The 13,348-nt window shown below is 37.4% G+C and overlaps 1 protein-coding gene across 1 annotated transcript in view; it reads left to right on the top strand.

Moving 5' to 3' along the window:
* The first annotated feature begins 11,790 nt into the window (after nt 1-11,790).
* Nucleotides 11,791-13,348, top strand: part of LOC142100229 (calcium-activated chloride channel regulator 1-like) — a 77,072-nt gene continuing 75,514 nt past the window's right edge. Inside the window, exon 1 of the mRNA XM_075184162.1 lies at nt 11,791-11,949. Within this exon, the coding sequence (XP_075040263.1) occupies nt 11,791-11,949 (159 nt within the window). The remainder of the gene's footprint in view (nt 11,950-13,348) is intronic.

Raw genomic sequence — 13,348 nt, 5'->3', positions numbered from 1 at the left:
TTCTGAACCCTCATTGTTCGTATGACACAGGATGCCCTCTTTGATTGACCAGGGATCTTGTGGCATGGTAATGTGGGGTATAAGAAGAGGATCCTTTGCTTGTTCCTCTTCAAATGACATTGGGCTTTCATCCAGAATCTTGTTTCGTATCATAAACTTTATAGGATGATACTTCCTTGTAATCTGGGTCTCTGAAAAACCCAGATAAAGAAGCCAGTTTGGCTGCTTCGTCTGCAGAGCTATTACCCAGGGCAAGGGGATCATTTCCTTTCTGGTGAGCAGGAACTTTAATGATCGCAGCCTCTTCAGGATGCATCATTCCCTATTTCCATAACTCTTTGAGCACTGAAACGTACACCAGGGGTTTATTCTGGCTGTCCACAAATCCGCACCTGTACCAGGTATCCAAGTGTAATGTCAGGGACCCAACTACATATGAGCTGTCGCTATTTATAGTACGTGGTCCCGATGGTTGGGAGTAGTAAGACTTCCTTTACTGCCTCCAATTCTGCCCTTTGTGCTGACAGGTGACCAGGTAATTTAACAAGACTCTGAAGCCCTGTAGTCTTATCCAAGACTGCATATCCTGTCACATATTTCCCATCCGTGTGAGACCGAGACCCATCAACAAAGATGACTCGGTCATCCGGATGTGTTGTTTGTCTAAACAAAGTCATTGTTTCATCATATGACATTTATCCACAATCGTGTTCCGTCCCTGCTGTGTTTAGCAGTTGGGACAATACATATTTGGCCTTGCGACTTACTTGGAGATTGTGTCCACTCAAATCCATTATCCATCTCCCAAACCTCTGTTGAGAGACACCAGGCAGCTTGTCCTGGAGTAGAAGGGTTAATGGAGAGTGTGGGGTCTGTATAGTAGGGGGTCTAAAGCCAACAATATGTTCTGTCACTTTGATAGCATATTCTTAGTGCAGAAAGACAATCTTATTTACCTATAGGTTTAAAGAACAATGAGAAAGGTCAAGCTAAATAAAGTGAAGTGAGATTTGCGATCCCAACAAATAAAACAATGTTGGTTTATGTGGTTTCTTTATCTCAAGGTAGACAATGTTTAATATAAACTTTTTTGCCATATTAGCAAACTGTAAATAAGAGTATAGATCATCACATTGTGTAACAGAAGCTGTTAAAATGTATACAAGCTTGTACTTGTCTGCATAAGGGGACACTTCTCTCTGCTTGAGAGATGTCCGCATCTGATGGGAATGCAATAAAGACTTCATACTTACTTCGAAAATACTTTTTGCTTTATCACCTTGTTCCTGTGGATCAACACTGAAGTAACCATTGTACTGCGGATAATAAGTTATAGCATATCTATGAATAATAACAAATAAAATATATTAGATTCATCAATAAAAGTAGAACAATTTTAAGATTACACTATTTGATTTATCTAAATTAACTTAGATCAATTAACTTTTTTATATAGATATAATTGGTTAATCATTATAGCTTACGGTTTTATTTTCACTTATTTTATTAATTTATTTTTCTAGACGCATATTTTATTATTCACATTCATTCGAATTAGCACACTGAACACTGGCATAATATGACACATATAATATAGTAATATATAACTTTCTATATTTTTTCACTATTTTGACACCCTTTTTTTTTACATACTCCTCACTGATTGCACAGTATAAAGTAAATAATGAAATGATACAAGCATTATTCGCTAATTAATAGTCATAATTAATTGCAGAATATTTAAAAATAATTTGATAAACATAGCACAATTTTAAATGTATGAAATTCAATCTTTAATTATTACACTTAAAATATAATCTACATCAATTGATATAATTTAACCAATACATGTTAATAATAATTTTTGTATAACTTTGTAAACTATCGCAATCCAAAGAATAAGCTTTACCATCTAATTGGAATAAGTTAATTTTGTCATCCTAAGAAGCTTTCTTAATAAAATATATGATTAAATAATTTATACAAGCAAATTTTAGATGTGAAATTGATTGATGCTTTGTCAGAACATGCAATTGACTGCAAAATTTACCTTATAGGAAACATCATATCTTAATGAACATAGGATGATAGACATCACTAAATAGGGCCAAATGTGTTAGTGTGGAAACTATGTTTACTAAGACAAATTAGTGAATGATAAAGGTCTACATAGTGCTGATGTCAAGCAGAGTGTTGAAAAACAGGGACGTTTTGCTTTGATATAATTATAGTTTATAGGCTCAAGACAGCGTAATTTATGATGGGGTAGATAAGCATTATATATATGGGAACAAATAGTGTATAGAGTACATAAAAAATGTATTATGAACAATTTAGGTTGTAATGTAATCTATTATCATGGTGAAATCTCCATGAGGTCAATTAACAAAAGTAATACATGACACGTTCCTATTGTATAATACAAATGCAAAATAATTAAATGTATTTCATTTGTTCATGATATTTCTTAAATTTTGTAGGCACCGGATTTATAATAAATACCAATATTGACATGGCATCGGCACAGATATTCAGGCCACATTTAATTTGTATTGAGAATAATAAGTAGTATGTTGCCATATGAGTCAAGGTGAATGTGGATAGATATGTTGCAATAATGTGTACTTGATGAGTAAATGTAACTATTTTCAGACACAATTGTATCTGTCAAAATGAATAAAGTTACTGATATGATATAATTAATGATACATAGTAACATTTCCATAATAGGACATCAAACATCTCACACCAGTATAAAACTATGGTCACAGTATAGTTCTCTTAACTCTTTTAAGAATTAAAAAATAGAAAAACAGAAATGCAGCAGACATTTATACAAATCTGCCTAATTGCGGACTTCATTAAATTCTGATGACATCAGAACTATGCAATAGAATTAGCGCTGACAGGACAGTTTTATTGATACATAATGCAGATCCATCTTTGCTGTACTGTTAATCAACTGAACATTGTCTAACAAGAGCACAAATTATATTTGGATGGGTATTACAATCCCACGGAGAAGACACTGCCATGGTGGATTGCTAGAATTGGAGATTCTCTATTCAATATAATTATCTCTAGTAGATCTACTAAATCATCTTTAACTATGATTAAATAAATATAAAAATGTTATATGTATAAGAGGAATTTATGGAGAATAAGATTAACATATAATCTATATATATATATGCCTAGTGGCGTGTGTTAGTCTGTCGGTGTGTGTGTGTGTGTGTGTGTGTGTGTGTGTGTGTGTGTGTGTGTGTGTGTGGAAAAAATAAAACCAAGCTGCAGCGCCACCTGCTGGTCGGAGTTATACACTGACCTACTAAATTCTTAGTGTGTGTGGAAAAAAAAATTCAGAAAGGGCTGAAACTTGGTATACTAAGATGTTTTTAATTTGTTAATTTAATTTGTTAATTGTTAAAAGTGTTTATAAAGATTTAAAAAATATATATATATATTTCTTGAAGGAGAAGTGACAGTTGGGAGTGGTTGGTGGTTGCCGGGGGTGACAGTGGGGAGTGGTTGGTGGTTGCCGGGGGTGACAGAGTGAGAGGAGTGTGATACTCAGGACCGCTGAGAGAGATCCCTGTGTCTGGATAGACATCTGGATAGATGTGGCGATAAAGATGAAGGATGAGGCGATGGAGAAAAATGATGAGGTGGTGACATGTGGACAAAACCACGTTAAAAAAGGGCGCTTACGTCAGGAAGTAACGCTCTTCCCCTGAGGAGGCCTGGGCTATGGCCCAAATGCATGACAAGAACCTTTTTAACACCTTAAGTAGCTTGATTTGACTAGAATGCATGAGTATCATGCACGGGTTAACCTGTATCAAATATTAGACCATTTGTCATGGTAGGTGATATTAAGATTTTTAATCACCTATACAAATAGGACCAATAGACACCAGCACTGATATGGGTTAATTATTCACGTTGATCTCACCCAATCAAATATCTTAACAACAAACTACTTGATTGGTCACCCGCACTTTAAAAACCCTGCTGGTAACTTCAAATGGGGATAGCTTAGGGAGTTTAGATGTAGCAAGGAGATCTGAAATCAGCGTGGCATTGGATTGCTGTGAGAAGGAGAGGGGGCTGGAAGGTTGTAAAGGGTAAATAGTATTGTTGGAAAGCTTCTCTGATAACAGCGGGGTCGTGGAGCAGTTGGTTGTTGGAATCCCGGATCGATATAATATTTTTGTGGGTCGCTGTTTTTTTAAAATAAGAAATTTTATTTATGCAACTAAGAAAAGTTCAATTTTATCAAATAGTGAATGGTTTACTTTATAAAACACTCAATATAATTATAGGACTGTGAAGTGCACTAACAGAGTTCCAGTATTACGCTTTCTTTCTTTTTTGTGTGAACTTAATCGATGTTCAAGAGAGAGACAAATGGAAGACAGCATTCAACTCTAAGGATTGGCACTACAAATACCGGATCCTGTCATTTGGCCTGTGCAATGCTCCAGTCGTCTTCCAAACCTACATGAATTCTGACTTTAGGGACCTACTGGAAACATCAGTCCTCATCTACCTGGATGATATAATTATCTTCTTGCACTTGCATGGAACATCACAACCATGTGAGAAATGTACTGCAAAGACTACTCGTCAATCTATTATTTGCCGAAATGGAGAAGTGTCCATTCAACCAGTCCAGTGTGAGCTTCCGGGAACACATCATCTCTGCAAAATGCATAAGAATGGAACCGAGAAGCTCTCTGAAATTCTGTGCTTAATTAACTGTTGCAAAGAGAAATTAAGGCCATCAAGGTCCATGGGGTTCAGCAGCTACTATAGATGTTTTATTCAAAACTTTTCAAGATTGACTAGCTCTATCATGGTCTTAACCAAAAAGGGACCCCCAAGGACATATGGACATTACAGACACAACAGGCTTTTGACACCTTAAAAACCTCCTCACTTCAGCACTCATCCTCTGGTATCCTGACCTCAGTTTTGCCTATATGCTTGAAGCGAATTCATCATAGAGTGGAGTAGGAGCCCTGCTCTTCCAGACTGTTGGACGAAACGGGATCACACTTGACTGAGGACTTTTATTCATCACCCGTTTCTCCCAGTTTAATGTACCTTTTAATCCTTGTCCCAGTCTAGGAATATACACTAAAGCATCAGTGTATTATGTGTATGTTATTTCATGTTATTATGTATATTTTACCATTTCTATTACCTGCAATATTGTATGTATTAGGCATATAAAGACTTTGTAGGGAATTAACAATTATCTCAAATATCCATTGCTATGATGTTATGGCCACCAGTGCAGCATAAACTCATAGAACAGCTAGAATAGGTCTTCACCTTTAGCAGCCGCCTTTCCCATAGAGACTGGTGGTGCTCACAGGTACTCAGATGCCCCCAGCTCTTATGCTCAGAGTAGTATGAGTTTATGCTAACACGGCAGCGCACAGATATAGGAGGTTGCACACGGAGTAGTGGCAGGCCAGAGATCAGCGGACTGGACAGAGCACAAGAGGGTATGTCGGATACAGGCAGTAAGGTCAAGGTCACAGGCACAGGTTCAGGATCCAGGGGCAGGCGGTAAGTCAGGGTCACTAGCAGAGGTTTAGAATCTGGGTACAGGCAATAGATTAGGGTCAGAAGCACAATTTCAGAATCCAGGAACAGGCAAAAGTCATACACGCGTAATCAATCACAGGTTTCAACACCAAAGAGAGGAACAGGAGCAGGCAGCAGTACTGTAACAGGACGCTATAACTGGCAGTGAGGCTCAGTCCTCACTGCCTTAAATAGTACAAGGAGCCAATCAGAACAGAGCCCTACCAGCATCCACAGGAATAGCCTAAATAATTTATTTGCCAATGGCCAATGAGGCTACAGGGTGCCCAGCTAAGAATAATCAGCCAGGTGGCTGCATGGAAAATTACTGGCATACAGCCAGTAAATGAGTAACAGAGCCCCCTAAATCAGCCACTATTGGCTGGGTTACTATAGCTCCTGTGCGCACGTGCCCGGCTATCTGACAGCTGGCCGGGCGCTGCGCGATGTAACTAGCGGTGTCCCGGTTGTTGCCTAGGCAACCAGGACGTCAGGGCCATCATAACGGCGGCCAGGACGCCAGGGACCAGGGGCAGGGAGTCACGGCGGTGTAGTATAGTGGCTGAAATAGCATTGGGAAATGTATTAATATGTATCAATATAAATGTTATTGTATCAAAATGTATCTCAGATTTAGATTGTGTAACGCTGCAGATACAATGTGTCAAATGTTTTAATGTTTCACGCAAGCGTGAAGTGTCATGTTATTCCTTGATGTAATATCGCAAACCTTTGCTAAGTGTATCCAGCCAAATAGTTAATTCAATCAAGTTATTCAATTTTATAATCAAGGTAACAAAGACGGTATGTCTAATAGATAATAATTTAAGTGTCCACTGATAGACCCCTGCTGAAAGGGGTAGCATTGGGACATCTTGACCCTACTCCCTGTGTAGACAGCCATAAATATAAGAAGAGCAGAATGTTAATAGATTAATTTTATCTTAGAGGATCCTGGTGTATATAACAGCAGCATAAAGGACTCTGGGCCAAGCATCGTAGTGCCACCGAAGGAAATATTAACAGGACAGGATCTGTGTGAGCCACTATCCCAGGCTGGGCGAAATAGAAACTGTCTAGCTAAATGGTAGCAGTAATATTGCGAGAGGATATGACTCTGAAGGATACTGAGATTCTTACTTTTAAGTGCTGACTGCAAGAGGCTGCTGGAGGATACACGCTACCATTTACACTGTACCTTGCGTATGCCTTATGAAGTTGTGTTCTCAAAATAAAGCCTAATATTGGATATAATCTGGTATATTCAAATTAGTTGAATCCCACGGAAGGTAACCACCATCACAGATAAGGGTGATTTCCTCGCAATCTGATGACAAGCGTGTCCTCCAACCATGAAATTTATTTTCCTGAAATTTCATCTCTGCTTAGGTCAACTTTAACATGGGAAATCATGAGCTGCTGAGCACCTTCCTGGCTGTTTCCAAGTGGAGGCACATTCTATTGGTGGCCAGTTCTCTATCACTGACCACAGGAACCTTCAGCATTTTCAAGAGGCCAAAAGGTAGGACCCTTGACAGGCATGATGGGTGTTACTTCTAAATGGCTTCAACTTTATTATAACACTTGGACTACTATACCTCATTCCCTACTCTGTGATCAGCCCTTCAATAAAATGGTCAAGTCAACCAGAATAATTTATCTCACCTGTTTGTAGCCTTTATTAAGTCTCTCAGTTCACCAAACCTTTGCAGGAGCAAAGCTTTGTTTTGGATCTCTCTGTTTGTGCTTTGAAGAAGACTTTTTTTGTTGGACTGTACATAATGATTCTACCTTCTCCAATCCAATATCTTGACTTTGGCTTTGTCCATCACTATTCTATCTTGTGCAATCCTAACTTATACCTCACAACCACTCCTCTCAGGACTAAGCTGCTTGGCCAGATGGGGTGTGTATCTAAAAGCTGCCCCAGGCAAGTAGTTCTTTCCTGGTAACTGCCAGCACTGGGACACCCAAACCAGAGGTAAAGAATTTTATATGTTTCCCACTACTTATTAGGTTAAAAGCCTTTAAGCTACGCAGCCTTTTTAATAAATGTGCAAACTGGCTTATCAACTTGACAACCCCTAGTGGACCTATCCAATTATCTACTACCCTCAAGAAAACACAAACTGGGAGGAGGCACTGCATTCGAGAAAATTAGGAAAGAGGTGAGAGTACTTTAACTGTGAAATTTCCCACCCCTCCCTTCTATAGGTGCATTGAGATACCTGGCATTGTAGGTGATCTAACAGAAATAAAGCTATTTATCTTCAATGATATAGGGACATCTGATTACTTGATTTTCTAACATTCTGACATTCATCAGTACGATAATTCAGTCTGGCAGTGAATCAGAATGAATGAGCTGCACTCTCTTTCTACAAAATGCGGAAAATGTGTTATGCGGGAGGGGAGTGGAAGAAATTTGTTACTTTGGGGGCTATATCTTACAGGTGGGAGGAGGAAGGGAAGGACTGCGTTACTACAGTGATGAGAATGGGAATGTGTTACAGGGGTAAGTGGGAAAGAAATATATTTTTACAGAGGTCAGGGGGTGGATGTGTTACTGCAACAGTGAGAATGGAATGTGTTACAAAGGAATGATGGAGTATAAATGTTTCTACAGATGTGAGGAAGGATGGGTTACAACAGAGGGACGTTTTTATGGAGAAGATTTGGGGGTGACTTATTGCTTCTGAACTGATGGGCATGCCCCTACTAGCGCTAGGCATGACTCTTCCTAGGTCGTATAACCATACACAGTATAGCCATGATTCTTCGGCTTTATACACACGTCTATCTCCACAGGGAGTTTTTATCACTTCAAAGTGGTTTCTATTTTCCTGAAGTAAATTCAAAATTATTACTTTTTAATCAAGTTAGATTTCATTACAACCCCTTCAAAGTAGTACAATCTCACAATGTATGCAGAACATTTTGGTCCAAGGTGTTGATGTTGTCCATGATTTTCAGATTAAACACAGTTGACTTTACAACCAAAAAATATAAGACAGACCACTTTTTGTTGGGGTCCCACAAGGCTATGTTCTTGACCCTCAACTTTTCTCACTGTACTCCTCTTGTCTTGGGATACTTATTTACTCATTCGCCTCCAGTGCCACCTCTACACTGATGACACCCAAATCTACCTCTCCTCCCCTGACCTTTCCCCTTATTATCTCTCTATTATTATCTCTCTGTTATCACCATACCTAAAATATAATATGTCCAAAACAGAACTTATCATTTTCCCTCCTCCCAGAGTCAACACCTCCCCTCAAGACTCCTTCACAGTCAATAACATCACAAATTCATCAGTCTATCAAGCCTACTACCTTGGGGTCACACTTGACTCCACCCTCTGCTTTATTCCTCCTATCAAAACTCTCTCCTAATCCTGACACCACATTCTTAGAAATATTTCCAGAATGCATCTTTTTCTTTTCAAAAAAGCTACAAAAACTCTTATCCATTTTCTCATTTCCCACCTTGATCACTGCATCTTCTTGATATGTGGCATTTCCCACACTCATCTATCCCCACCTCATTCAATCATACTGATCTCTCTCTCTCACAGCACCACATCTGCCACACCACTTTGCAAAATCCCTACACTGCCTTCCTGTGTCCTACAAATACAAATCAAATTACTTATCCTTGCCTAAAAAACCCTTAACAACCTCACCCGTTGATATATCTCACATCACATGTCTAAATTCTCTCGCTCTCACTATCTTAGACCTACCTCTGAACTACGCCTCCCCCTATCTTTTGTAACCACCTTCCAATCCCACCTACAAGGCTTCTCCCCTGCTACTACATAGTTTTAAATTTATACAGAGTAAACAAAACCTCCCAGGGACATCTTATTGGCTGGCTTAATGTAAACACAAGAAATCTTAACCCCTAGTGGTAAGTGCCTATTCAGAGATCCAACACATAATTTTAAAAGCCCTCAGCTTACTGCTTCACTTTTTATGCACACTCCACCCAACATTTAAAACCTAACAGGGAGATTAGTCTATAAATTATTAATCTTATTTACATTTATAATTAATGTAATCCATTTTATCATAAATGCTCCCTTTATTTTACATTTTTATAACATTAAGAAACACTAGAAGTGTAACACATGGTAAAACCACTGTGAATTATAGTCACATAAATGTGTTCTGCTAAAAAGCAAACTTCTATCCTCAAACTAGAAATCTAAAAGCTGAGGTGTACTATTATTTTGCACTTATACTAATAATAACACTTTGTTATTGATTAATGTTGATCCCACTGACGTGAACTAAATTAAACCTGGGATCAAGTACAAATCTGCCTTTGAAAACAGTCGGTTGAGGTGATTATTTATTATTATTATTACCATTTATTTATATAGCGCCACTAATTCCGCAGCACTGTACAGAGAACTCACTCACATCAGTCCCTGCCCCATTGGGGCTTATAGTCTAAATTCCCTAATACACAAAGACAGACAGACACACAGAGTAGGGTCAATTTGTTAGCAGCCAATTAACCTACCAGTATGTTTTTTTGCAGTGTGGGAAGAAACCGGAGCACCCGGAGGAAATCCACGCAAACACAGATAAGGCCATGGTCGGGAATAGAACTCGTGACCCCAGTGCTGTAAGGCAGAAGTGCTAACCACAAAGGTACCATGCTGCCTAGGTGATAAAAGGGATTAGAAAACAGAAAATCTCTTTACCAAAATAAAGCCTTCGGACTATAGATTGCAAAAAGGACCCTAGATAACCAACTGAAAACATACTTCTATACATAATCCATTACACACTCCATATATTAAACATCGAAAAGCCTGATCTACTCAAATATGAGCCTGTGTTTATTGTAGGATTTAAAGATTCTCAACAAAATATCAAATGTGTAGTATTTGTGTTTTCCCCGTGTTTGTGCGGGTTTCCTCCTGGTGGTTTGGTTTCCATATGCAGTCTAAAAGCATGGTGGTAGTTTAATTGGCTTCTGACAAAATTAACTCTAGTATTTGTTTGTGTGGTAGATAATTTAGACTGTAAGCTCGAATGGGACAGGGACTGAAGATAATAATTATATATTATCTGTAAAGTGCTGCATAATATGCAGCCATTATATAAAGAGAGGATAACAAATAAAATATATAAATATTAAAACTGAGTACTGGCAAAATCAAAAGAGTATTATTCAATGAGCAATGCTCTTTCTTGGTTGGGCTTCCACCAGCCCGCACAGCAGTAGAGTTGTTTGCTTTAGAAAAAACTTGCCCGGGAGAGAGCATCATGCAAAAACAATGCTGTATAAATTGTTTTCTGGAGCAAGCAAAGTCCCTTCTCAAGAAAGCAACAGCTATGAGAACACTCTCAAATGTAGAGTAATGAAGCATGTATCAGTAATAATTTTATTCAAATATTATAACCTAGTATTTTAATTTTGTTAGATATAATTGTGATTTCCCTTCTGGTTCATGCATCTGTGCCAAACCCAGATGAGACAGCAAAGTACTGAAGGCAGGTTGGGACCATTTGTCTCTTCCCATTAGAAAGATGTACTGTGACCATGGGGACTGCTGTCCTATCTTTGCATCTATGAAGAGGCAGGACTACTCAACCCATGAAAAGATAAAGGTCATCCATGGAAAAAGTATAGGGCTAGAAATGCTCTTGCTGTCACCAATGAACCTTATAACAGAAATGATGTCTCACTGTAACAAATATTAGCCACTGGTGTAAAAAAAAAAATGCAAATGTAAAACATATGTAAAAAAACACATATGAATGCAATGCATTTTCACATGCAATTGATATGTAATACATCTGCGGTTGCGGGCCCTTAGGAGAGTTGGGTACTCAAGTAAAGGGCAAATATAACTGACTACTTTTACTCCTGCCTCAGCATACTTAGACATGAACACATGCAGCAATCATTGCAAATATGTCCTGCCTTCTATTTAAATCAGCAATAAATTACACTTTTTCAATCTTTGCTCCACAATGAAAGAAGGAAATGTAAATCTATACAAACCAAACAAATATTTCAGATAACTAATCATTTCCTTATTGTTCTGCGTCCTTCTTTGTGATAGAGAGTTGTTCTCATATATTTGATTAATGTGTAGCAAAGTTCATGTGATAAGATGTTTATATTGCTCTGGATGAGGTTACTTCATTTTTTTTTGCTAATGCAAGCTGTACAATGGCTGTCCGTAATGTGTTTCTTTTACTATTAATCTTTTCAGTGCTGTATACAAGTAAAGGATCTCTCGTAAAGGTTAACAATGGTGGATATGAAGATATCGTGATTGCAATCAATCCAGACGTGAAGGAGGATATCAGAATTATTGAACAAATCCAGGTAAGACAAAATGCCAGAGAGCAAAGAGAACTTTCTTAAACATGGCTTCATTTATGTGGGAAATAATATCCTTACTTCTTATTACCATTGAAGTTCCAGGAGGTTTCACTACATAAATGAATTGTTGTGCTGAACTATGAATACCTAATAGCATTCTGGTGATTTTGGAAGGTTACAATTACATTACTTACCATACGTTGTTACTAGACTGATTTAGTGCTATTATACAGGAATTATTAGGTATGTATGATATTCCTGGAACAGTGCAGTGTTTCATGACATTATAATGGTATATTTAAGCTAAAATTCCATCCAGGATTCTTACTGTAAAATGTATTAGAAAATGGAAATTCCCTATAGATTTAAAGGCAAATTAAATTCTTAACACTTATTTAAAACTCTATGTAACAGGTTTATATGAAAATGTTAAATGCAATGTATAGTTCAGTTATATACCTTCTTCAATCTTAGATTTTGCTATTAGAATGCTGCCATTGCCTCAAAGTTGGTAGAGCTATGCCACATTACCTCGGATCAAACAGAAATCTATGATAACAGAAATTATATATTTTTTCTTTTATGTGAAATGTGAAAAAAGGGAAATGTTTACGATAGTATATATTATTCATAGCAGGGCAAATGTTTTATTGTGGAACAAACTTTTACAGAAATCTGTCAACATTCAATAAAAGTACAATATGAATGAAAAGCACTATGCTGCCATTAAAGGAAATATCATAGAGGTAATCATCCCATCAATGTATTAAATAAACTTCCAGGTTCGTGTTAATGTTAATAGGCTTTCTCTTCTCTCTATACTTTTTCACAATGCTCTTAGGATATTTTCTATTTTTGGGGAAGGGTAATGACAAATACATTAAACAAAATAAAGTGTTTTTAATTGGTATATATAAATAGATTTATAGTACCATAGAATCATATTTACCTCCCTCTCTCTAACTAGTAATAAATTGTAATCAATAATGCATTGAATTGTAATTAAGCACAGGTAGTAGTAAAGTTGGCACAACCAGCAACAATATTGATCTCACCAAATTGGCCCAACATTGTCATGTATATACCCCAAAGAAGAATGAAAATAAACAATATTTGGATCATATCTAGGTGGCAGATAACCGCAACATTTCTGTGCATGCTGTCATCTGCTAATCACACTAATAGTTTTCATATGAGTCATACACTACCATACAACTAGAGCTATCTAATTTAACCACTAATGTATGTAGTCAAATTGGATACAGATCCTGCTATAGAGCTGACAGCAATTGCATTGCCCTGATTTATTTTTATGTATTATCATGTATTTATATATGGCTAATACAAAAATATAAAATATACTTGATAAGCTTTACAGTTGGGACAGTGTAAAAGGTCCTAT

This window comes from Mixophyes fleayi, chromosome 8 (genome assembly GCF_038048845.1).
Source record: "Mixophyes fleayi isolate aMixFle1 chromosome 8, aMixFle1.hap1, whole genome shotgun sequence".
Taxonomy (NCBI): Eukaryota; Metazoa; Chordata; class Amphibia; order Anura; family Limnodynastidae; genus Mixophyes; species Mixophyes fleayi.
This window is presented reverse-complemented; position numbering and strand designations above follow the sequence as displayed.